The 25,414-nt window shown below is 38.2% G+C and overlaps 1 protein-coding gene across 1 annotated transcript in view; it reads left to right on the forward strand.

Annotated features, from left to right (window-relative positions):
• Positions 1–25,414, forward strand: part of LOC108429617 (transcription elongation regulator 1-like protein) — a 140,976-nt gene that overhangs the window by 25,616 nt on the left and 89,946 nt on the right. Inside the window, exon 5 of the mRNA XM_017701483.2 lies at positions 14,190–14,366. Coding sequence (XP_017556972.1) covers positions 14,190–14,366 — 177 coding nt within the window. The remainder of the gene's footprint in view (positions 1–14,189; positions 14,367–25,414) is intronic.

Raw genomic sequence — 25,414 nt, forward strand, 5'->3', positions numbered from 1 at the left:
GTGAATGACTGAGCCTTTCAGGGATGCTCCCCTTTAACCCAATTAACCTGTTCACCTGTGGAATGTTCCAAACTTTTGGAACTTTCCCAGTCTTTTGTTGCCCCTGTCCCAGCTTCTTTGGAATGTGTTGCAGGCACCAAATTCAAAATGAGTGAATACTTGCAAAAAACAAAGTTTATCCGTTTGAACATTAAATATCTTGTCTTTGTAGTGTATTCAATTGAACATAGGTTGAATAGGATTTGCAAATCATCGTATTCTGTTTTTATTTATGTTTTACACAACGTCCCAACTTCACTGGAATTGGGGTTGTACTACCAGAGTTTGTATATCAAGACTGCAAGGCTATGTGTTTTTATTCACCTGTTAGCAATAACTGTGGCTAAAACACCTGAAATCAGTAATTATGAGGGGTGTCTCAATATGCTTGTCCATATAATGCAATTATTCACAGTCCACAATACTGAATAATGTTATTCATTATAATAAATTAAATTCAATATTTCAAATATAATAAATGAATTACCTAATAGAAAATATCAAATTGTGTACTACCACTAAACTAAAATCAGACCACAGATTAAAGATAGCCCTTTGTACTTCTCTCAATTTTAGGGGTATTGCTTTCATACGTTATTAGTGATTGGCTAATGTTAAAAGCATGGCATAATAATGTGTCCTGATTTTGCTGTAATGCAATCTTAGTTCTTTTGGGTTGTATAAAATGGTCATTGGTGTAATTCATGTCAACATGAAATCAGTAAAAGTAGTCACTGGCATTATGAGACTATTCATGTTCCTAGCCATGTTGATAATGATTGGCTTGTGTTTAAAATACACTCAATGGGGCAGTTCAATGGTGAAGGCTTTTGAGGCAATGACACTACAGGACTGGAATATGTAGAATACACAATTCAATGACGTGGCAGTCCAAACTATTGAAATAGCATCAGAGGCTGTTTATGTTCTTTTATAAGGGTAAATATATCAATATATCTCATTGACGAACCACCCCCATTTAAGGAACCATCATTATGAATTTATCTTACAGTCATGTCAGATAGATTTACAGTATTAGCTATAGTATTAATGTAGATTGCTCAAAGGCATTTACTTTAATAGGAATGTCCATTTTAGCTTAATAATTTTAATTATATAAATAGATGGATGGGAAAATGTATAGAATTAGTGGACACAGGGGCAGTCGTGGGCTGGAGGTTAGGGATCTGGCCCTGTGACCAGAAGGTTGCCGGTTCGATCCCCAGGGCCGACAGTCCATGACTGAGGTGTCCTTGAGCAAGACACCTAACCCCCAGCTGCTCCCCGGGCACTGTGGATAGGGCTGCCCACCGCTCCGGGCAAGTGTGCTCACTGCCCCCTAGTGTGTGTGTTCACTATTGTGTGTGTGGTGTTTCAATTGACAGATGGGTTAAATGTGGAGGTGGAATTTCCCCGGTTGTGGGATCAAAAAAGTATCACTTACTTACTCACTTTAACAGTAGCAGAAAAAACATAGAGCATTATCTATGCGGAATACATACAGCTAATTGCACATGTAATTATATGTAATTGTGTTATTTGTAACTACAAATCTAATTATGTGTAAGTAAGAATTGGCTTGCTTCTGTTGCAGTTATTTGCTTCTGTTGTTTGTGTATGTTTATACCTTTTTGAGGCTTGTATATTCCTTTCCTTACTTTGTAAAGTTCTCATAGGTCCAACTGTCACAGATAAGTATTTTAGTGTATGTACACATCTGTGCAGGTTTCCATACTAAATGCAAGCATCATTGCAGTCTTACTTTAAAGAAAAAATTATCTTAATACCTGATATGAGTGTTTCTAAAAATAGTGGTAAAACTCAGAGGAGTAGGCATCACCAAAAACTGTGCTTTTTTCCTGAGCATGTTCTTTTTCTTCTTGCCTCATCACATTCTTGGACTCCAAGGCTGGCAAGCAGGCTCCATGGGTTTTGCAACACAGCCTGAATATCAAGATAGAATACATTCTCCCAAATGAAGTATGTGCAAAGAAAGTAAAAGTAGGGACGGCTTCAGTTTTGTACTATATCTCAGTAGCATTTTTACTATAAGCTTTGGTTTAGTCCTGTTTAGAGGGTGACTAGAGGTGTATAGTGTAACCAGAACCCATACTTAATTAAAAATGTGTACTTTGGTGAAAATAACGACTGCATTGTGTTCCAAAAGTACGAAGTACTTCCAGTGTCTATCAACATAGGAACTGAAGGTTGTCAAGTTCTGTTTTTTTCTTTTTTGATGCACTTTTGGTCTAACATGCAATAAGAGATTTCTAAAGATAGATAAGATACTTTGTTTTCATTGCACAGAGTAACAGCAATCCTAAAGATGAACGAACAAAAACATCAAACAAGGAATAAAAGAAATATAAGCTAATATAAAATGCACATAAATAAACATAAACGTACCAGTGAATGTAAAAATCTTTTAATATTCCTTGAGTATATTTTGCATAGGTGAGGATAGATGCTTAAGTCCTGTGTTGTTAGTGTCTGAATGGCAGTGTGCATTCAGCATTTGGCAGTGCTCAGTTTTCTTATTGCTCTGGGATATAAGCTGTTCTTAAGTCTGTTGTGTGTGATTTGCTGGACCTGTAGCACCTGCCTGAGTGTAAAAGGTCGAACAAATGATGTCCATTATATGTTAGCTACCCTGCTGAGGCAGCGGGACCTAAAAAACCTCCTCCAAGGAGGGCAGTGAGCAGCCAATGATCTTCTGGGCTGTGGTAATGACTCTCTGACGTGAGAACTATAACCAGTTACAAAGCAGAACAAATGGTGCCATCAATGTAACACAATGTAATTAAATGAGAGCTTCAAGATTTTATAAAAAAAGTCTTGATAATTAAAGAGCAGAGATTAAAACAAAGTCATTTATAGAAATTTCAGAGATTCTCTGTGTGAATTATCCTTAAATGCGAAGTCAGGTTATGTTTGTGGCTTTTTATGGCTTTTGGCCATTTTAAAGCACCAAAGGAGAATTTGCTTTAACTCTCCAATTCCACTGCTTGATGGACCTGCCCACAAAAATCTCATTTTTCATCACTATGAATTTGAGCCCGTTCTTATTGACGGGACCTAATGAAATGTGAAAAGTCACTGTGGTCGCCTTGTCAAGATATTTCGGCTCCTGGAAAATGGAGTTTAGAAGAAAGCAATGAAGCGTTTGGTGGGGCCGTGGGCTGGTTATTGCTGATCAGTCATGTAGCCGTCTCCAAGGATGTTTAATGAGACCCCCCCTCTGGCCTATAGGGTTTCACATGGAACCATTCATGCTTTCATTTTCTGAATGAGAAAAGTTCATAATTAAAGACATATTGAACTACATTATAGTACATATGACTGTCTTTGTAACAAAACATTCTCCATAACAGTAACATCATAGCAAAAATATTCTTAAGTATAAAATATGTTATTTTTGTTTTGTTAATATATTTTATGTTATATTTAATTTCTATTGCCTTCTGTCATGAGTTGTTAAGACTAACTGGCATTGATATATAGTGAATTGCAAGATTTATATATATATATATATATATATATATATATATATATATATATATATATATATATATAAATATAAATATATGTGTGTGTGTGTGTGTGTGTGTGTGTGTGTGTGTGTGTGTGTGTGTGTGTGTGTGTGTGTGTGTTTGTATACACAGTTATAGCAGTCTGGGTATCACTGCCTATCAATCTTGTATTCATAACCCATTATAAGCACATTCATAATGTGTTATATGCCATACATAACACTTTATAATGTGGCTATAAACTTGTAGTAGTTGCTTTTAAGTAGTTTTAATTAAATGTGTAACACTTCATAAGAGTCTGTTGGTGCATTGTTATGTGTTCTGAAACTTGACATTATAAAACTACGTGTTCTTTTTTCACAAAGTATATGTGTCTATAACCGCAAGCAATTGTACAAGCTTATGCCAAGTATTATACAGTATCAAATATGCTTAATAATGCCTTTTAAATGCATTTATAAAGCCTTATGAGTACATGATACAGTGTCGCTTTCCAAAAACCAAACAAACAAAACAAACAAACATCCTTTACATTGTGTGAAATGTACGTACATGTATGGAATGTAAAATAGATTTACATTTATTTAAATGTATGTAAATAAAAACAAAACGTCTTAACTTTTATTTACACTAAAAATTAAGAATGTTTTTGCCTTCTCCTGTAAAGTTATGATTTTGGAGATACATGTCATTATCCGCCTGAGATCTTAATCAAAGTAATTTTGAACAAATGAAAACATGGTTCAGGCTGCTTTCAGCTGGGAAATATTTGGACATGTAAATGCTTGGATTTCCAGTTAATTACTACTTTAATGTAGCTCCAGTGCTCCAGTGACTCGAACACAGAGGTTTTGCAACTTTTTGCCTATAGCACCACACATGGAGTGACAGTCTTCTGCTGCATCTGTGCAGAGAGCAAGATATGCCATTCATGCAAAATATTTTGTCAGGAATAGACATCTTTATATGTTTATATGGAGGGAGAAAAGAGAAATGCAGATTTTTTGAAGAGTGGGAAGCTCATACTTAGATAAATCACATTTGTGGCTTTCGTGCTATGAAGTCAGACTCTACTGGCTGGCCTTGTCTACAGCTCTTGTAAACATCTTGATTTGGTCCAACTTCTGAGGACAAAGAGCTTAGTCAGGCTATTGTGTGCATGTAAACATAGTTAATGTGATAAAAAAAATAAAGAGAGAGGGCAAGAGAATCAGAAGTAGACAGAAGAATACTATTACAGTGGAGATGTAGATAGTCTGTTGTGGATATAATTAATCTCATGCTGTCTGACTGAGAATGAGAAGACCTCCTGAGGCTGGAGTCTGAGAGGAAGAGTATGGAGGAAGTGGCACTGAAGGTGTTTTATGTGGCACATTTAACACTGTGATCAGACGTTCGATTAAGGTGGGTGTCTTTTTTTCCACGCAGCCCAATGTTGCATCGTCCTCGACAGTTCATAAATATTTCTGTTTATAAATTGCCTCATGTACAAGAAGCAAGTCTGCTGCAGTCTCTCATAAGCTGCGCACTGTATCCAAGGTAGAACACGTGCACATGCTTGTCAAGGCAGTCCTAACGGAATTCTCCTTTTTCTTGAAAACAAGAAGAAGAACGTTGATTTAGCTAATAGTTTTGGGCATATTTTATGTGAATAATATATATATATATATTTGGAAACCACAAATTTCCTTGTGCAGTTTGTTTTTCATGGCTGGATGTGGGACACAGTCTTACAAGTCATGAACAGCTGGAGTAATCTTGTCCCAGGCTGCCAGAGAAAATGTTCCCTACAGGGCAAGCTTTAGCTTTCTAACAGATTACTGTGGGAAAGCTTCACCTCGAATAGCTTCAGCTGATCCATTTAGAGAGAAAACAAGAGTTCTATTCTATCTCAAACCTTGTATCACTGAGACCCTTTGAGTACCTATAAATTTAATAAAATTGATTGATACCGTTTGTAGGGCTGTTAAACTATAACCTTATTTCCAGAAAAGTTGGGACACTGAACAAATTGCAAATCATATAAACCCTACAATAAAATTTCTTCAATCAACATTTGATATGTTGCCTTTCTACTGTTATTGATTGAATATTAGGTCTCAATGTTTTGCACATCATTACATTCTGTTTTTTTTTTTGCTTAAATTTTGCATGGCAGCCCATTTAAAACCTAAAGATGTTGTGGATCTAGAGACAGTGGTCTGTAAAGATGTTATGGTCCACAGTTTTCCTTTGCCCCTAGGTGTTGTCTGGGGATCCCAGTGGACTGTGTTGGGAAAGAATGCTTTATAATTTGAAACAAGCAACTATCTGTGAATATGTGGAGCCTCCATATTGAACAATTTCTTGGTTTATTTATTGTTCAAGTCCTTAATAAAGAAAACAATATAAGGACAGCAATAGTACAGGGAGCATGTTTATCTGTATTTTAGATGTGTACCTGTATATTACTGTAAAGTGTAGGTAGGACTGAGTTTAATGAAGGCACTGGCTTGCTGCTTCAGCACCACAGCATGATGGACAGTTCCAAAGTCCTGCGAGCTTACCCAACCTCAGCTGCATTTACAGTTTCTTTGGCCTTACAGTCCCTTTTGTTCAATTTGTTTGAAACAAGGCCCCCTGGAGAGTGAGTGCACCACCAGTACACACATATATAGCAGCTGGCTTCATGGACATAACTCAGCCATCTCTATTAAAAAACAAACAAGAGCAACAAATATTGATTGTAGCTCAAATGGAACTAATGAAGACATATATTCATTGGGAATCACTTGGACAGGTTTGGGGACATGTTGAAAAGGACGAGCTGTAATTGCTGCTCCAGAGAGACAAAGAAAAGCCTTCTGATTCATCTGAAAGCCAATGGCCCTGTGTTCTTTGTGCTTTTGCAAACCAAGAGAGCCCTCATCGAGTGTGAAAAGAAAGATAGCTTTTGACGTTGCAAAGTCTTTGTGTTTTTTTCAGACCAGTTTAGACTGTTTTAAGATTTACCTCTGTAAGAATTTCCTAAAATATCACAACTCATACACCAAGTTTTTTCTTTTTTTTTTTACTTTTTCCCCCGGAGAGCCCCCTGCAGGATGCATAATACAAGGTTTTTATTTCATGTTGCGTCCGTGGAGAATGTCCATAAGAAAAAGTGTGGCACGTTGTTTCATCGCCTCAGCTAATGCCTCATCTCCACTGCCTGTGTGTTTAAGGGAAGTTGCTAGATTTCAAATTTTCATGACTACCCAGTTGAAGTGTTAGAAAAGTTTAATCTAAGTCCTTTTTTGCCTCTCTTGACAATTATTTTTCACTCCTCATTGTCTTTTTTTTAAAACTTAAAAAGAAAAAAAAAAAAAAAAAGAAAGACGCCAGATTAAACTGAACACAGTTCTTTAGAGGGGTACCAGAGGTGTCACCAAAGATTCATAGATCAGAAAGTAAGCCTTTTTTTTTGGTGGGGTGGGGGGTGGGGGTTGGGGTGACTCTGGGGGCATCCTTCGTTTACAATGGTCTGTTTAGAGCAGCAGTAGACATAAAATTCATTGAAAAACCTTTCCAAACCTCTTTTAGTGGCAGTCCAGTATTAATTGTCGTTATCATCCAGTACCTGTTTTGGCTAAATCAATAGCATGTTAAATTGAATATGCTGGTAATGGAATTTACTGCATTCAAGAAATGGACCAAGCTCAAAATATAAAGGTTTTACACGAAAACCTCGGCCAGAGTCCAGACTTAAGCCATGTATCTGGTCTCACATTAAAAACAAACTAACTTGACCGGACCAACTTATATACACTAATGTCTTGGCAAAGAAGGAGATGCTGGAAAAAACATTGGGCCTCATTCCCTAAAATGACCAAAAATCTTTTTTTTTCTTAAATTTGCTCTTGAATCCTATCAAAAAGTCCATGTCAAATTAATGATGTTTTTAAACTGCAGAATTGTTCACACCTCTGTGCTCAAGTGTACACAGATTCTGTTCTTATCTAGCACCAAATCACAAATAAGAAGATGCTACTGACTGTCAGCATAATTGGGTTTTAAGGAGAAAGATTTCTTAAGGACGGTTGAGGAATGAGGCCCATGAAGCTTTAGACGAATGCTCTATATTTAACAAAACAGTATGGCCATACATTCTGCGCATCCGCAGGTAAACGAGCCAGTAGCAGGAAACTACATAGCCCTCCCCTTTCAAAGGTCAGCCATATCAATGTCCTACAAAGTTTGAGCAGAGTCCCTGGGGCACATAGGGCCATGTTGCCACCCCCCACCGTAGTCTCTCTGCAGCTGGTGTTCAGAATGTTCACAGCTCTGGTAACATACATGCCGGGGTGCAGGTACTCCTCAGGGAAGCAGGTGAGGTCAAAATAACACAAATAACATGTGATACCTCTTAAACTGGAAAAATAACAACTTATTTACATTTCAACCGCTCACTCTTCTGGAGCAGCATCTGCCAAGAGCCTGTGTGCATGGTCGCTCTGCATGGCTGTGCCTTTCTTGTGTCCACGGACAAACATATATATATATATAATTTATTTATAAATACACAGAATTAATAATATGATTTAATGCTATCTGCCCACTTAGAATGTCAAATCAAGCAACAGTACTGAAGTTAAACAGTTCTATTTCTTGTCTTTTAGCTAAGTTGCAGCTCTTAGATGTTATCTATATTCAGAGACTATAGATTAGTACTTGATCAGACCTGCTGTTCCAGCCCTGTCAGCCTTTCATTCTCTCTCCTCTTTGCCTATTTAGTAAGATGTTATTTTCTATTAAACTTAGACTCACAAGCACTCAAGGCTTAATAAGAGATCAATCTGTTCAATTTCTTTATTACTTGAACTGGAATAAAAAACTATTCACTTGACTGGCCTTCATTTGAGCTGCCGCCGCTCCATCCACAGGTTGATGTACTGAGGGATATGAACTTGCACTATGATAAACACTGTGTGACTTTTTCACAGACATTGACTTATTATAAACCACAGTCTATGGTGGCTACATTAATTAGGCCACAATAACTAACCACTCTTAAGAAGGAATTTCTTCTTAAAACTTGCATCTTTTACAAATAATTTTCAATAAGTACTTAACTTAGTGCTCACTTAAGTGCTGTATAAAGAGATGTGTCTTCAGTCTGTGTTTGAAGACAGCGAGAGACTCTGCTGTTTGGACAGCCAGTGGGAGTTTGGATGCCACCAGGATGCCAGTAGAGAGAAAAGTCTTGATGCTTGTCTTCCATACGTCTTGAAGGACGGTGGCTCAAGCAGAGCTCTACTTAAAGCTCGAAAGGCTCGAGGTACAGTTTGAGATTAGATCATAGCAATTAGGTTGGGAGAGGCTGGTCCATTTTTAGACCAGGGTTTTAAATCGCATGCATGCAGCTACAGGAAACCAGTGAAGTGAGAGCAGCAGTGGACCATAATTCTGACCATAATTTATCACAAATTGGTATTGTAGGTAGGTTTTTCATTTGTAACTGTTTCACGCTGTATACATTTTGAATAAGACCTAATGTTCATTTTAGGAAGCTTTAAACTACAATCCTGTCTCAACTTCAGCAGTTGCCAACTGACATTACTTTGCACAATGGAGTAGCACCAGAGACCCTCTCCTAAGTTTTATATGATTGGCTTACAATTTACGAGGTCTGACAGCTTACAACTTCCACCTTTCACAGAGGCAGTGCTGGATAAGAGCAGCAGCAGCAGCACCTCCTCCAGTTTTTTCCCCTACTATCACAGTAGATTGTGAATTTGGAGATGTGATGGCACAGCTGAACGATGTTCCACCTTTTAAGTATGGCTATTCAAATAATATAAGCATGAAAAAAGGCCTTTTTAAAGTTTAAAGAACCTCCACATAATGTAAAGGTCTCATACCAAGAACCATTTAGGAACCCTTGTTTGTAAGAGAGTATTGTCAGAAAAGAGCTGCACTGGAGTGATTCCATATGATACTTCCCTGGTGACCTGATTTTCAGAATGGTGCTCATGCATGCTAACCACTCTGTCTCTGATCCTCCCACTCAGTGCCATTAGATAAAGTGCCGTGTGCTTCCATAGCTCCGAGTAGGATGCACTCGGTGCTACATTTCTGCAGCACAGAGAGCATTCAGCTGCAGGTTTCAGTTATCTGTGTTGCAACAGCATGGAGGGTTTTCTCACTGCAGTATTGAAATATGTTTTCAGTGTGGAGTAATGTGCTCTCAGTGCTGTCTGTTCCAGTATCATAGAGCAGAGTTCTCACAATAAAAGCTCCAGCGCTATTGCAACAGAATCTTTTCAGCATTTTATACTTCCCCAACTCAGAGATGGCACTGTTGACTGTAATCAGAGTAGCAAAGGAGGTTTAGTTCAGTCTGCTTTAGGGTTTAACACTGCAGAATAACAGGACTGTCACTTTCAGTTAAAATGAATTAAATCCAGTTCAATTCAGTTAATCTTTCAGTCTATATATAAGCATGCATATGTGCAAAAAGGGTCAAAACCAAAACGGCAAAACAGAAAACTTAGCAAATCGTCAAACAACTACATAAAATAATTAAAATAATTATGGGGTGGCTTTTCACTTTGATTTCTATAAATGTTGAAGTCTTTTGAGTCAACTTGCAGAAAGCCTTTACAGACAGAACAGTCAATATTGTTCCACGGGGCATTTGTGGTGTCAAACATTACAAATACAAGTTAGTTTGTGTTTCACATATGACCAAATATTCTCTCTGAGCAGGCCAAAACCATCAGTGAAATTTCTTCATCGAGATGTTAACAAAGTCATTGAGAGTGGTTTGGCATGATGTGATTCACTGTAGAGAAACTCAGACTCAGATTTCTTTACAGTGGTGGTGATAGGAACCAGGGGTCATGATGACTAATACAAATGTAGCCGTTTTATTTACTACCCAAAACCACCCATGAACCTGCATGTGCCTTCTGACAACCACAGAGCAGGTATTATTTGGGTGGTGGATCATTCTCAGAACTGCAGGGATACTGATGTGGTGGCGGTGTGTTAGTGTGTGTTGTGCTGGTACGAGTGGATCAGACACAGCAGTGCTGCTGGAGTTTTTAAACACCTCAGTGTCACTGCTGGACTGACAACAGTGATGAGTTACTGTCTGTGTCTTTACATAAACAAGGTGAAACAACAAGGTAGGAGTGTCTAATGGAGTGGATAGTGAGTGGACACAGAGTTCATATGTGGATATACACACTGCCGCATCGGTGGGAAAACTTGTGCATTATTAACATGCAAATAACCATCAGCACTCATTCATCTAGAAAGTGCATTTAAACAGAGAATCATTTTAATTGAGTAATTGTGTTTAAATGAGTAATCATGACAGCCTTACAGAATACGTTGTCAAGGCAACTGCTACAGCAAAATATGCTTCACAAGAGGTTGAGAACATAGCAAACATTGCTCATTGTGTAGGATAGTTCAGACAGTCTGAATTCCACTTTTCTATAGGAAGTAATGTTTCTCAAGGTAAAGCTGTCTGCATAGGTTTTCATTTTGTGAAGCAGGTTTCTTTCAGTAAAAAGCTGATATGACATGCTTGATATACATACTTCATATGATATACATACCACATAGTCGACTGTGATTTGAATGGTTTAGAGTGTTCAATTACTCTTTTTATAGAGTTTTTCCTTCACTGTAATAAGAAAATGTCATGACTCAGTTTTTCTCTTTATACCATTTAAATAACCGGCCCTTTATATTGTGTGAATGTCCTCCAGTCCTCTTCAGACTTGTAGACAAGTAGACTGGAACACAAGCCAAGAAATATATATATTTCACATGCAGACTTTTTGGGAACTTCCTGAGAGGCCGCTTGGGATGTAGGTTTCATCAGATTTTGTATAAACACGTTACAATAAAGCATAAATAAAAATACTAATTTTTAGATAAACAGTGAAGGTCCTCTGTCGATCCCTGGTGATGCTACAACTATCCATGGCCAAGGGAGCACAATTAGCCTTGCTCTCTGGTTGGGTAGGTTGCCCATATCCCCCATTACCAGCGCAGACATCTGTTAATTGATGTAACAGAATTGGTGATTGGTGCGTTCATCTGTCCAGTGACGTTGCATCTAATTAGTGGCAGTTTAAAAAGATCCGGCGGCTCACTTCACAGGTCTCAGAGGAAACCTTTGCTAGCATTTGTCTTGCTGTGCAATATATTAACCAAAGTCATGTGGTACCACACATTAAGAGAAGTGTGGTGATGTAAAGTCTAGACAATTATCTAATAATTATTACATAGATAATGTTAATGCATGCTCAAAAATGATAAAATATTCACCTATAAGCAAATATTCACCTATTGACAAGTCAATTATTAGGCTACAGCTACCAGTAAAACAGTAGGAACAACCCTTGAGTGGATTTACATGCACTTAATAATCTTCTAACTATAGAAAAACAGACTTTGTCAGTAATTCACTTAGTGCATTTACATGCACTTAAGTAATCAGAAAATAGAAAACACCAGGTCTATATAAGTCAGGCAGTAATCACAATTCTGCTTTGCAATCCACCAATACAGAAGAAGACATAACATAAACATAATATAAAACCTTGTTGCCACTGCTTTTTATTTAAATAGTGTGTCCGTTTAGTGAAAAATATGAACATGCATCATCTATGAGAGGAAACATTCAAATTCTATATTTCACTTAGCATGTAGTTTGTTTTAGCATCATTCCAATAAATAAATAATAATAATAATAAAATTAATTTATTTTCTATTTCCCTTTACACCATGAATAATGTCAAAATGATTTCTGTGGAAAAATATGCTCACTGGGTCATATGTTCACTGCCTCTTGATGGTCATCGTATGGCTCAGATTCATACAGCTTCTCTTCCTACAGAAAGTCCTGCTGCATTTCTATAGGGGACATTTCTATTTCTACGTACAGAACTTGGGAAATATTAGGAAAGAGCTCCATGTCTGTTTTTGAGTTACATTATGATCAGCCTGAATTTGGACAAACAATGAGATGTTTGTCACCAAAAAACAGGGTAGTTGTTGGATGTGATCCCAATGAGCGCATGAATATGCATTTGAGCTCGCATACAGGTCAGCGGACATGTAGGTTGCAGTAGCTGTTCACTGTCTCTTACATCAGTCTGTTGGTGTGCTTGTGTGTGTGTGTGTGTGTGTGTGTGTGTGTTTGTGTTTAGGTCTCCCAGTTGTGTGCTGGCTCCAGATTGACTGGGTTCTGATAGAACCACTCCATCACTGGCTCTCCCAGATGAAAGAAGCTGCAAAACCCTATGAAAGCATGTTTGGAAACCAGCTAGAGTAGAGAACAAAGACAGGCCTACACACACCATCCAGGAGCGGGCGGAATAAAATAAATTACACACAGCTATCTGCTGATAGTTTCATAAGGGCAAGCTGGCTCTATAGACATCCAGTTCATTATTATCCACCCTTGTTTCTGCTGCCTCTGCTCAAAAACAGGAAAGTTTTATTGTGTACTGGAGAGTGTAACACATCAAAAAGCCTTATAACATTTTAGAGTTTTAACCCCTAGAAGTCTATAGTTATTATTCCTGTTTTGCTATACAGTTTAATTGTGATTACAAGCAGTGCTGTGCAAAAGTCAGAGACCACTCTTCATTCATTTCCAGTCAAAACAAATGTTATTAATTTTTCAGCAAATTTTTACATACCACCAAATCTCAGTTTTAGAAGTTAGTTGCATTTTCCAATCCATCACTCTAAGAACACCAGCAGCTTATTTGTTTGAATACAGTTTTCTCATTAACAGCTTCTCTACAGATCCTTTTCAAACCCATAATGCTCAGCTGTTGTCTCACAGTGGAAGGATGGACAAAAACGTGTAGATTTTTTCAGATCTGAGTGCTTGATTTTCTCATCTCCCTCATAGATTAAAACTTTAAGTGCTGTTTATCTGACAGGGACAGATTAGTGGCTGACTAGGACTTGCATGATTGTAAAAAAGTCTTTTAATTCCAGTTTTCAAATTCCAGTTTTGTAAACTCTTGTTTTATTGTTTGTTTGTTTTGTTTATCTTACTTTGAATTTCCTCTACTTCATGCAGGTTGATTATCTTATACTGAATGTCCTCTTCTACTTGCAAACACAAGTGTGGCATCAGTTGAAAATGTAGAATCCATACTTTTTGTAGAAGTTGTAAAATGAGAAAGCTAAGACACTGATTTTTTTCATCTTAATGCAATCATTCTTACCCATTAAAGTCACCCAAAAATGACAAAGTTAAACTGACCTAAGGTAAATATGCCCTATTTTCATACATTGTTATAATGAGTTTCAAGTAAGATACATTTAATATCTAATTGCTGCCTTTGTTTTCAGTGGCAATAATGGTGATATTGCAGAGTGAGACTAACGATAATGTAAAAGCTCATCGCCTTAGTTTGGGCTCTTTAATCTTACCCATAATTCCTCTGCTTGAAGGTCAGTCTTAAAGTCCTGCTGGTTCATGTTTCTGACCCATGCTGAGTACAGTCCTTGAGAACGCTCTAATGGAGAGTCGCTCATGTGGTGTCCAGAGATGAAGAAAAATAGGCCTTCAAGCTGAAGATGTAAAATCGTGATTCTGATCACACTTGTTTCTGTTCTCTTTAGGTTGTCCTGTGGCCATAAAACGAGTACGGAGCAACAAACGGATGGCCCTGGCAGCAGCGGCCTTGATGGCCATGGAGTCAGACGTGACGCAGGGGCCGTCTGCATCTTCAGCTCATCCTCTGCACCTGCTCTCTCTCTCGCCCATCAAAATCCCCATTCTCACAACACCTAGCCCAGGTAAAAATGACCCTCTTTTTTAACCTAAACTGGGTAAAAAATATTTGGTTTTATCCACCTGCCTAACCCAGGAAAAACTGCATCCTTTATTAACCTAACCTAGGTAAAAATGACCTTTATCCACCTGCCTAACCCAGGTAAAAATGACCGGTAAAAAAGACCTTCTTTATCACCTAACCTATGTAAAATGTCCTTATATGTTATTTACCTAATCCAGGTAAAAAAGTACCTCCTTTATTTACTTCACCCAGATAAAGATGCCTTTTATACACCTACCGAACCAGGGAAATATGACTTGCATTACCAAATGTAGAAATATAAAATATCCTTCTATATTCACCAAACTAAGTAAAAATGCCTCATTTATCCAGCTTACCCAGGTACAAACAGCCTTCGTTACTCATCTACCCCAGGAAACTACATACTGTTGTATTCATCCAGCTTCCCTTTATTTACTTAGTCAAGCAAACTGTATTCTGTTTTATTCACCTCACTCAGGTAAAAATAACCAGCTTTTTCATGTTGTCCAAAAAATGTGGTACAATTACAGGCATGGGCCAAATCCAAAAAACACAAAGATCACAACAGTGATCATAACACCAGGCGAACTAATACAAAGGGATAAGGCAAAAGACGTAGTCGAAAGAAACAGGCCAAATGGTTCAAAAATATGATGGGCAAAAGTACAAAAAGGGTCAAGCGAAAGGCAAAGTCAGGGAAACAAAGCAAAGATCCAAAAACAGGGCAAATAGAAGAATAACGCTCAGCAAGCTCTCAGAGCAACAGTACCTCGCACTAAAGCTTAAATACTAAACCGTTCTAGTCGTATGACAACATACACAGGTGAACACCATTAGTGCTCGGGAGATTCTGAACGCTGATAGGTGTGCGTTAGAGTGTTAGAAGTCATGTCATGCCCCAAAGTATTGTGGTCAATGGAGTCTGTCATGGGAGTCTGGGAAATGAAGTGTGTCTCATTCCGGGAGTTATCCAGATGTAGAAGGTAAATACACCACTTTAGGACACAATTAGTTTGCTGTTTAGATTTTCTCTAAACACAATAAAACCTGTTCTCTCCCAAGGCATGGTTGATAAACACAACTCATTTATACTTCATTTATACTGTATTTCTGAAATTTGCATGAACTTGTTATAAACACATTCTACCACTTGACTTAGATAAAGTAACACTTTCTGGAAATTGCCTAGGCCAGAAAGTTTTATCTTGCTCTACGTGTTCTTATGTTGTTGTTTCTACTGACCTGCCTGATGACACTTTTGACTCCACAACTGGTACTGGTTCTCGTGGTGTCATATTTGGTGAACTGTAACTGCAAATGCATTATATAATGCAAGTGTAAACAGATTCTGTTTGTTTTCTGGGTTGTTGAGAAATAAGTAGGCTATGTTTTTATCTTCAAATGCAAATGCTGGAAAAACTGGCTTTACTGGAACTGCTTATGCTCTGGAAAGTATGTCTGATGGGACTACTTTCACTAGGATGCCAGTTTATTAGACACACTTACATTTTTGTACACCTTATAAGTGCACAGTAAGGGATTTGTTCTTGTTTTCTGTGGTGGGAAAGAAAAAAAGAAAAAAAAGAAAACGTGGCTGTCTTTTCTCCTTCATCAGAGGTCAGTTTCTGACCATAAAGCTGGTCCTGGCATATTACTCTTGGTTGGCAGGTGTTTAAAAATCCCATTAAAGAGATGCAAATGTGCGAACAACCTTGATCAAATTATACACTTTATTGATTTTCTAAGTAAAAATAAATGCGTATCCTCTACAGAGAACACTTGTCATATTTTAATGCACAATTACCATAAAACAGTTGTGCCACATTTTAAATGTTATGTTTTATTATTTTACCCACTAAGCTGAATGATGCGCACTAACAGTTGCATAAAAATGGCAGTTAAGTTGGTTCCCTAAAGTGAATGTTATTTTCATTTAGAAACTCAACAAGACATGTAATTTGATGTCTAAACACTATATGTGGTTTTGATATAACAGCAATGGAATTCCAATGTTGAAGTAGAAAGAGTGCAGCAGTGTTATCATTTGTGTTGCTTTGCATATCTTGAGGTATTTAAATATTGCTGGTGGGGCAGCTGTCTAGTTTCTAAGCTTATTTCAGAGATTGTGGGCTGCCCAGGTGGACTCTGGTGCTTTCACTTTACTAAAGTGGACTGGTTTAAAACAAGGGTCAGAGTGTAATGATTGAATTGAAAACAGATGGAGAGAGGAGGTTCAATTGCAACGACAGAGTGTGTCTTTTTCCACTCACTCACTCTCACACACACTTCCCTCTTGCATATTGATCGTCTGATCTTTTTTCTCCTCTCAGTGTTCAAGAAATACGTTCGATTCCTTTTGCAGGTAGATAGCCTGAGGTAAGAAACAGAGGGAAATGTGTGTGTGTGTGTGTGTGAGTCAATCTCAGCGAAGTAAAAGAAGCCTTTTGAAGAGTTTCACATGGTCGTCTAAGTGTGTGTGAGTTTTTTTGAGCAGAGGTGAGGACTTTGATGAGTGTGCTCATGCAAGTGTGTGTGTGCATTTCTAAGACGCAGCTTGTGAGTAGGCCTGAACTTTTGCCTTCCACTCCCACTGTGTGACTCTACAGGAACATAACTAGTACTAGTCTGAGAGAGTGAGGTGTGTTCTCATCTCAAGATGCCTCTGCCAGTTTCTTAAGGACAGCGTTTAGGCAAGAGAGGCAATCACACACAGAGATGAGGCTTGGCTTAACCCTTAAAGGCCAACACAAATATGTGGCTGTTTCTGCCATCTGTTTTGGTTTTCTCTGTTAATGATGTGATTTCTCAGTTATGCTACTCATTTGATATGTAAAGAATGTAATCGAAGCCAAAAATTCATAATTTATTATTTCATTTGTCCCTCGCACTACCATTTTAAATAAGCAAGCATAGGTCAACATAAGTTACACAATCATTAATCTTCTTAAATAAACTAATAAGCTCCTACTGCTTCTTCGTGCTCATGTTTCAGTTCTACTAAAAGTGAACAGGGTAAAAAAAGAAAGGAAGAGCAGGAGTACGAAAAATTACAACAGCTACATTTTTCATCATTATTTCCAAGTAATAAAAGTGACAAAAAAGCTGGATTATGGCTTTTGCACAATTTGTGAACCAGTCAACTAAGATTAAGATTAAGTGACCCTTATTAGTCCCACGACGGGGAAATTTCACCTCCGCATTTAACCCATCCGTGAAGTGCATCACCACATACACACTAGGGGGCAGTGAGCACACTTGCGCCCTAGTGGGTAGCCCGATCCGCAGCGCCCGGGGAGCAGTTGGGGGTTAGGTGTCTTGCTCAAGGACACCTCAGTCATGTGCTGTCAGCTCTGGGGATCGAACCGGCGACCTTCCGGTCACAAGGCTGGTTCCCTAACCTCCAGCCCACGACTGCCCCCAGAGCAGAGGGGGGAGCAGACCCCCTAGAGGGGGTCAAAAACAGCGAGCCAGTTCATTGCAAAGCAATTCATGCTTCAAAACAACAAAACTAGATAAATACAAATCGAAAATAGACGCAATGGTTTAGAATTACTTACACGCGATATATATGCATTACAAAGCCAGCAAGGATCAGATGTGTGCAAATGAAAAGATAAGTGTGGTCCCATTTCTATTAAGTGTCTCTAATAACTGTGTAGTTATATGTGAACAACATATGCAACAACACTGTTACTACTGATGATTTAGGCAATGTTACAGATGGATTACAGATGTACAGCCTATGTAATTACACGTGTATCTTCAGCTTTGCCTCATGTGATTACGCAAGTGTAAATTCTACAGAGGAACTTTCCTGGAGTGCTGTGTTAAAGTTACACTTTAAAGTAAGTGGACAGTTCCTGTGTAGTTGTTTGTACTGTGTAATAATGGGGTGGTAATATAGACATTGCTTTGGGTTTAATGCAACACTTTTAATTGCTATAAAAGTTACATTTTAAGATAAGGGGACGTCTGCTACACTGTCACATTACGGAATGGTTTAAGGTTGAATCTGGTTACAGTGTCACAGCACTAGCAACATTAATGCTAGCTAAATGTTATTGAATGCTTCCTTTTACTGCTTGTTAATAACTACACAGTTATTAGAGACACAATATAAAGTGGGAATGATAAGGTTTACGTGTACTTGACTGTTTGGGATTGTTATAAAGATCATAGTCAGAACAGACTATGGTCATAACCAGAGAACAGAATAACCAAAGCAAGAGGGACAGGAGAGCAAAACCAAAAATCAGTCCAGGACTGAAAACCAGGAGAGGCGAAAAACAAAAGGGCAAGTCAAAAAACACGTCATGCACAGAAAAGGCTTTTCAGACAAATTTCTGCTCAGTATGCAACTAAAGGAGTTGGCAGTATTCACAACAAAGTAAACAAAAGCCTAAACTAAAACCAATGAAATGAAATGACAAACAGCTGTGACAATCAGAATTCCGGTGAGGAGGAGCACTGGAATGCATGTTCATTGGTAGCTGGCGATACGTGGAGAGTCATGTGATCTCCCACTGATTCATGGGAGTTGGAGTCCTCTAGACAGTGGTGACATGGACACAAGTGTAAGGGAACTGACAGAGGAGTTGTCCTCAGCAGAAGGCCCAACAATATGTTCCATACAGTTGCCCCCAAAAGTATTTGGACCCTAAAACCATTGGTTAAACCAAATTAAGTTCTTTACTTTTTATGTTTTGCTTTTTTATGTTGCTTCAACTAAGTTATTTCACAAAATTATATTTGTTTCAGAGAAAAGCACTCTTAGCCCAACATCAAACTGATGGTAGACTGTTTTTGTGAAGCAGGCCTGGAGAAGAGTTCCAACCAGACTGCTCTAAAGCTACTGTAAAGAACAGAAGTGCAAAGTCTAAGGCCGGTTTTCTCTCAGTGGTGTCAGTGAGCTTGTGTTCATTGATGGAATCACAAAATCAGAAGAGTTCAAAGATATTTTAGATCTAAACCCGCAGAGGTCTGCAATAAAACTGCTCAAATTGCAGAAGTGGATCTTTCAGCTGTCTTTTGAGTGGTCTTGGTTAAAATATTTTGGGGCTATTTCAGCCATACTGCAAAAACTGTTTACTATCATGACAGCGCTGATGCAGTGGAAGGTCTGGGCACTCCCTCTGAAGCTGTACACACTAAACATAGATAATGAATATCCTATGATTTTCTAGTTAGATGGGATCAGTTTGAAACTAACTGCACCTACCGTGCATCATCTCTTAGCATCCTATGATGCTAATTGGATAATTCTCTTTGTAGTTAAGCATGCCAGGGCTGCGTTTGAGAACAGATAGACGAAGTTCCCCTGCAAACAAGTTCATTGTGAAAGCTGATTAGGACAGCCACTCAAACTGGGAGAGCATTCTTTCAGTTGGTAACAGGGTCTAGTATTAAAGAGAAACAACACAGCCCACCCAGGCTTATGCTCTCTGTTGTACCATGATAGTAATGATGCTCTCGTTCCAAATGTACATATGTGCAAGTCATATGAGCCACATTTTACATCAGTGTCATATTCTACATCAAAACACAAGGGCATGACGGCTTATTAATTCAGGAGGAAATGACCATCCGGTGAAATAGCTACTGTACAAATACAGTTATAAGTTAAAAATAGGTTGATCCATCTTCTAGCATTGTTTAAGGGCCTGTCTTAGCAGTGTGCCACTATGAGAATTTCACCACAATTCATGAAACGTGATCACTAATATTATAATTAAGGATAAAAGTCTTTTAATCTTGTTTGATGCTAAGTCTGTGTTTGAACTGACTTTTATTCAGGTGTACTTTAGTAGGTGGATTTAATCTTGAACATCTACAGAGGAAGATTAGTTCTTGCAGAGTTAATTTGACCTATCAGTTTCCCGTGACCTGCTTAGTATTAAGCATTGTGATCCTCAGACAGGCATTTTTATCATGGCACTGTACAAAAATGGCACATTCTTTTGTTTTGGTTTGCTCACAAGCATGTCAAAGTACTAGTTTATACAGAAAATTTGATACTGAATGAGTGGTTATAATAAGAATGAAAGTCTAGATCAGATAGTTGGCATGACACGTAGGCTTAATAAAATGAAACAAAACAAATAAACAAACAAACAGTTTTTGTTACCATATAACAACCCAGCCCAAGTTCCAGGCAGGAACCTCATAAAGCCAGACTGGACATAGTTAGGCGATTAAGTGCATTCAATAACATTTAAGTCCATTAATGACTTATGATTTACCTCCTTTTGAAGTTATATCTGTCACCCTCATGTAGTATTCAGCAGTGGTCACTAACTGTCCTCTATAGGAAGGTAGATTGACCACACTTGGTAACCATTATCCCAAAGTCATTGATTAACTAGATCAGATCTAAGGTTGGAATGAAATTTACCAGTGTGGTAGGTTATCATTATCAGAACTGGGCACCCATGATATATACAGTATTAAATATGATATATGAAATATGAAATATGATGTGTTTCTGCAAATTGAAGTGCACAATTTCAGTTTATTACCAAACAAAATGGGAAAAAATGCAGTTTAAAATGTGCCATAACTTATGCACAAACCACAATTTCTAATCCATTTCTTCCCAATATTTTAAATTCAGCAAATAAATAGTAAAATGTGCAGATGTTTGTTCCCTGTAGAAGAAATGTTAGAGTATTTTAACGTAGAAAATCCACAAAACATATAATATTACCAGGGCACTCAAACTTTTGCACACCACTCAAGGTGAATCAATTTGTACAGCTTCGACCAATCAAGCAATCAAGACACCCATGTAAAATAACTATAATGTATTCTGATTGTAGGAAAGACACTAATGAAGCACTGTTCCACTTACATCCCATAACTCACCCTGGCTAATGACACAGGCAATGCAGTTAGTCCTCCATGCTTTACTGCAACATTTAACAGAATAATGAGCCAACTGACAGAAGATGAGAGAGAAAACTGCTATTTTAATCATACAGCAGACTTATCATCTCTATGGGCTGAGAACTGTAGCTCTATGGAATGCAGCAATATAGACCTGTCACAATATCTTCAATTTTACGCTGTCCTGGTTCTATTTCAGTTTGACTCCACCTCTTTTATGTCTGTCACCTGTGTCTGGTCATCTGTTTTGGCGTCGTCGTTTTGTTTGATGCATATAATTACTTGCGCTTCCGAGTTATACCCTTTGTAGTCTTTGCCCACAGTTTGCTACTTTTATGGATATCCTGTACTCTCTGTTTCTGTTTGCTCTTGGTGTAAACCAAAACTTCAGATAAATAATTGGATGTGCATCCAGTCCACACAAGGTTCCACACACAGCATGAATGTTGTATAATGAAAGTGTATCTTTGATGTGTTGCGTTAGAATTGTGCATTTACTTAACAGTGAGACAAAGCCGGCTGTATCTAATAAACAACATAAGCAGCTGCTTAATGGCTAAGGCTGCCAGGGGACTCCCTAACAGTTATTACCATATCTTTCAGTTGTCTGAGATACTCAAGCAAGGGGGAAAAAAAAACAACTGATTACTAATGCCCCAATAAATGATGCACACATCAGGAGCTCAAAGACGAAAAAGAAAAAGAGGAAATCAGGAAAATAAGCATAAATTTATATATATATATATATATATATATTTAATTTTTATGGTGTTAATGTTAACGCCACTTGTTTTTGGTTTTATGTAATGGATAGTAATGGATATTGGGTCTGAATAATATAATTTTAAGTGTCTTAATTGCAAATACAGTTTGTCTTAATTGCAATACCAAATACAGTTAACTTACAGTTAAATTACACAACAGTGGTTAACAACTTCCTCTGTTCATCCAGGTTTAGATACTCAGGCTGTGATTAATCTTTGTGCCCATGCACAAGAAAGCATGCACAGTTTATGATAAATAGCCAATTATGTGAAACATGGAGGACTTGCCAAAAAAAAAATCATACCACCTACACATGTATAAAGTGGAGCATTTATAACAGTAAAAAGGCACTGTTATCACTGACAAAGGTTAGGGATCAACTAAGCTTAAAGTTAACCAAAGCTTAAAAACTAAGCTTAGTGCTACGTATGCAAGAAATATTATGCCATAAGAAAGACCCCTGGATCTAAAATCTGAGAAGATCGTTGTAATTTACATAGTAATTGATCAGAACATGATAGCATGCTGGCATCAGAGCAATCTTCAAAAATGCACAATTAGCAAATTATAAATTTATAGGATTTAGATAGTTTTGCTTAAATAGTTGATTTTACATCAACCAGCATGATGAGGGCCCCTGAAAGAGGATCAGCACTGCAGTGAGGTCTAAATATTTTAATACTTTAATGTTTGTTTCAAATGCCAGTACTGTGGCAAATATGCTAATAAAGCTTTTGTACTTTATACTTTTTGTCATGTCTAACTTTGAAAAAATCTAAGTCATGGTATAACATATATGCCCTTGAGATATGCCGACTGCCAGTGTGTGTAGAGGGCATCTAGCCTTTGACGCATGTTTTACAGAGCATCTAAGTTATCAAATACTCTGTTAATCAAACATTGATTTTTAGCACTGTGCTATATTTGACTTCGACAATTGTAGCAACCCTGCAGTGAGATCTTTGATAGGTCTCCCGCAAAGCCATGCTCTAGTGTGACTCTGGATTGATGAGAATAATTGTGCAGTCCCTGTGTGTGTGTGTGTGTGTGTGTGTGTGTGTGTATGTGTGTATGTGTGCTTCTGTGTAGTAGAGATTTAAATGGTTTACAAAACACTGACAGGTTAGGCATGGTAAAATATGCTTGCTATCCATAAAGATATTCTTTTGAAGCCCGCAAGAGTAGTTTCCTTCAGTTTGTTTCCCTTCTAGAAAGCATTGTATTGTTTGTTGAGAAAGCAGGAGTAGTGTGTGGGTGTATGCAACTATGGAAAAGTACATATGTATAAGAAATTGTTATTAGTTCTTGTATCCTCTTCTACACGTATAATTTTATTATATTTCAATTAATGCATCCGTGCATCCACAGCCAAATGAACTGATAGTGGAATGCTGCACAGCACCCTGCTGAAAGTTTCAAGCTGTCTTGGAGAACTATAAAGAGTTTGGCCAAAATCTGAGCAGAGTCCATAGAGTGGCAGGGGCACATGGCCATACTCCCTTTCAGCCTCTCTGCAGCAGGGGTTACAGAATGTCTACTGTCCCAGTAAACACATATAAACATGGGAGGCTGCATCCTCCACCCCATGTAGCAGCACTCCCTGCCTCAGCTGTGACAGCTTGAAGATCAGCCTGTGCGGTGAGCATATAGCTGATAGTGGAATGTGCCTGTCCAGTGCACCCTGCGCTGCATTCCAGAATGCCAGAAATACCTGTCAAATCATCACATTCAGCCCCACTGTCAGCTTAAAGCATCACCATAAAGCCATGGCCAACTCTGCCATGCTGCCACACTGCTTTGCCAGCAGGTCCGCATGGCCACGCCCAGGAGCCATCAGTGGTGCTTCTTTTACTGGGCTCTGCTTCCAGTCTCTGTGTTGTTGTCATCTTTGTTGACCATCCTTGCCGTGTGGTACCTTCCTCTACAATCATAAGCTGGGCTTGTCCTTCTTCGCTAAATGCCTTTGAATTCATAGTATCGTCATTTCCTTCCAAATGGCTAGTGGGCGATCCCACTTCTGACACCAATTGATCAATGATGTCAGGCAAAGGATCCACAGGAAACTTTGCTTCCAAAAAAGGATCTTGTTTTGAATTTTATTGAATTATTAATTTATTAAAAAATGGCAGGCACCCAAACCCACCCAATCAAGTCCACAGTCCAGCCCAGAATGACATGTGTAAGCACTAATAACATTCATAACAGCTCATGTATATTCATCAAGTCTCATGTTTGTAATCTCATGTATTTATAAATGTGTAATTCGATGCTTTTTCATGTATTATAAAGTACCTATTTAGGCAGTCCAAAATAGTTTATCTGTGTTATAAATTAGCCTCATAATGCAGCCCTCTATCTTCATATCGGTTTTTGGTATCAGTAGCATTAATTACTATAAGAACAACACTTGGCCTCTCAAAAGGCAAAGGTCAAGATTTAAACAAACTGACCAGTGAGAATTAGAACTATCCTGTGTTAGATAACAGCAGTCATGGTAGGTCACCATTTGCATAAAAGTTGCCTGTATTGGCAGGCTGTTCAGATAAGAGTTTAGGATTAATTTATATGTAAAAAATAAAAAAAAATGAAGCAGCAGCACTGATAAAATGACTCTGCAGATGAAGAGGGTAAATCCTCCTGCCATGCGAGATAGAAGGTTGGGTGCTGGGGGAAGAATGTAGGAATTTCTCCTGAGAGAATCAGCCTGTCCACATGAGCTGGGGCAGCTTAATTCACTCAATCAGAGTGTTATCAGAGAGAGAGAGGGAGGTGAACGCACCTCATTTTGAGTTAATCCCACATACCTGCTCTTCATTTGCTCATAAGGGGATGAGGAGCGCTCAGTGAGAATTCAGCCCATAGACTCAGTCTCTGCACAGACCCCGTTGCCATTTACCACACTCAACACTGACCTGAGGCCAGTCTTAAAGATAAACACACTGCTGTTTGAAAAGGTCAGTGTGTGTGTGAGAGTGTGTGTGTGAGACAGACAGAGGGAGGTAGAGAGAGAGAGAGAGTGAGCGAAAGAGAGATTATTTTATCCTATATTATATTATATTATATTATATTAAAATATTATAACACACACTCACATATTCTAAACCACTTATCCTTCTGGGTTGTGGGGAGTGTTGCTGGAACCTCTCAGTAGTCACTGGGCAGAAGGCACCCTGGACAGGTCAATCACAGGCCTCCATACATCTGGAGCACACTGGATGTTGCTAGTTACAACTTTTGAACTGTTTTTAAAATAATACTTTCTGCACCTTCTGCAGGCACTGTAACAAGAAACCATGGGCTGTGTGAATGAGAAGGAGAGGCTACAGTCACCATTTATTTGTGTTTAGTATTTACTGTGTTTAGTATTTAATGTATATTTCG

Source organism: Pygocentrus nattereri, chromosome 13 (genome assembly GCF_015220715.1).
Source record: "Pygocentrus nattereri isolate fPygNat1 chromosome 13, fPygNat1.pri, whole genome shotgun sequence".
Classification (NCBI taxonomy): Eukaryota; Metazoa; Chordata; class Actinopteri; order Characiformes; family Serrasalmidae; genus Pygocentrus; species Pygocentrus nattereri.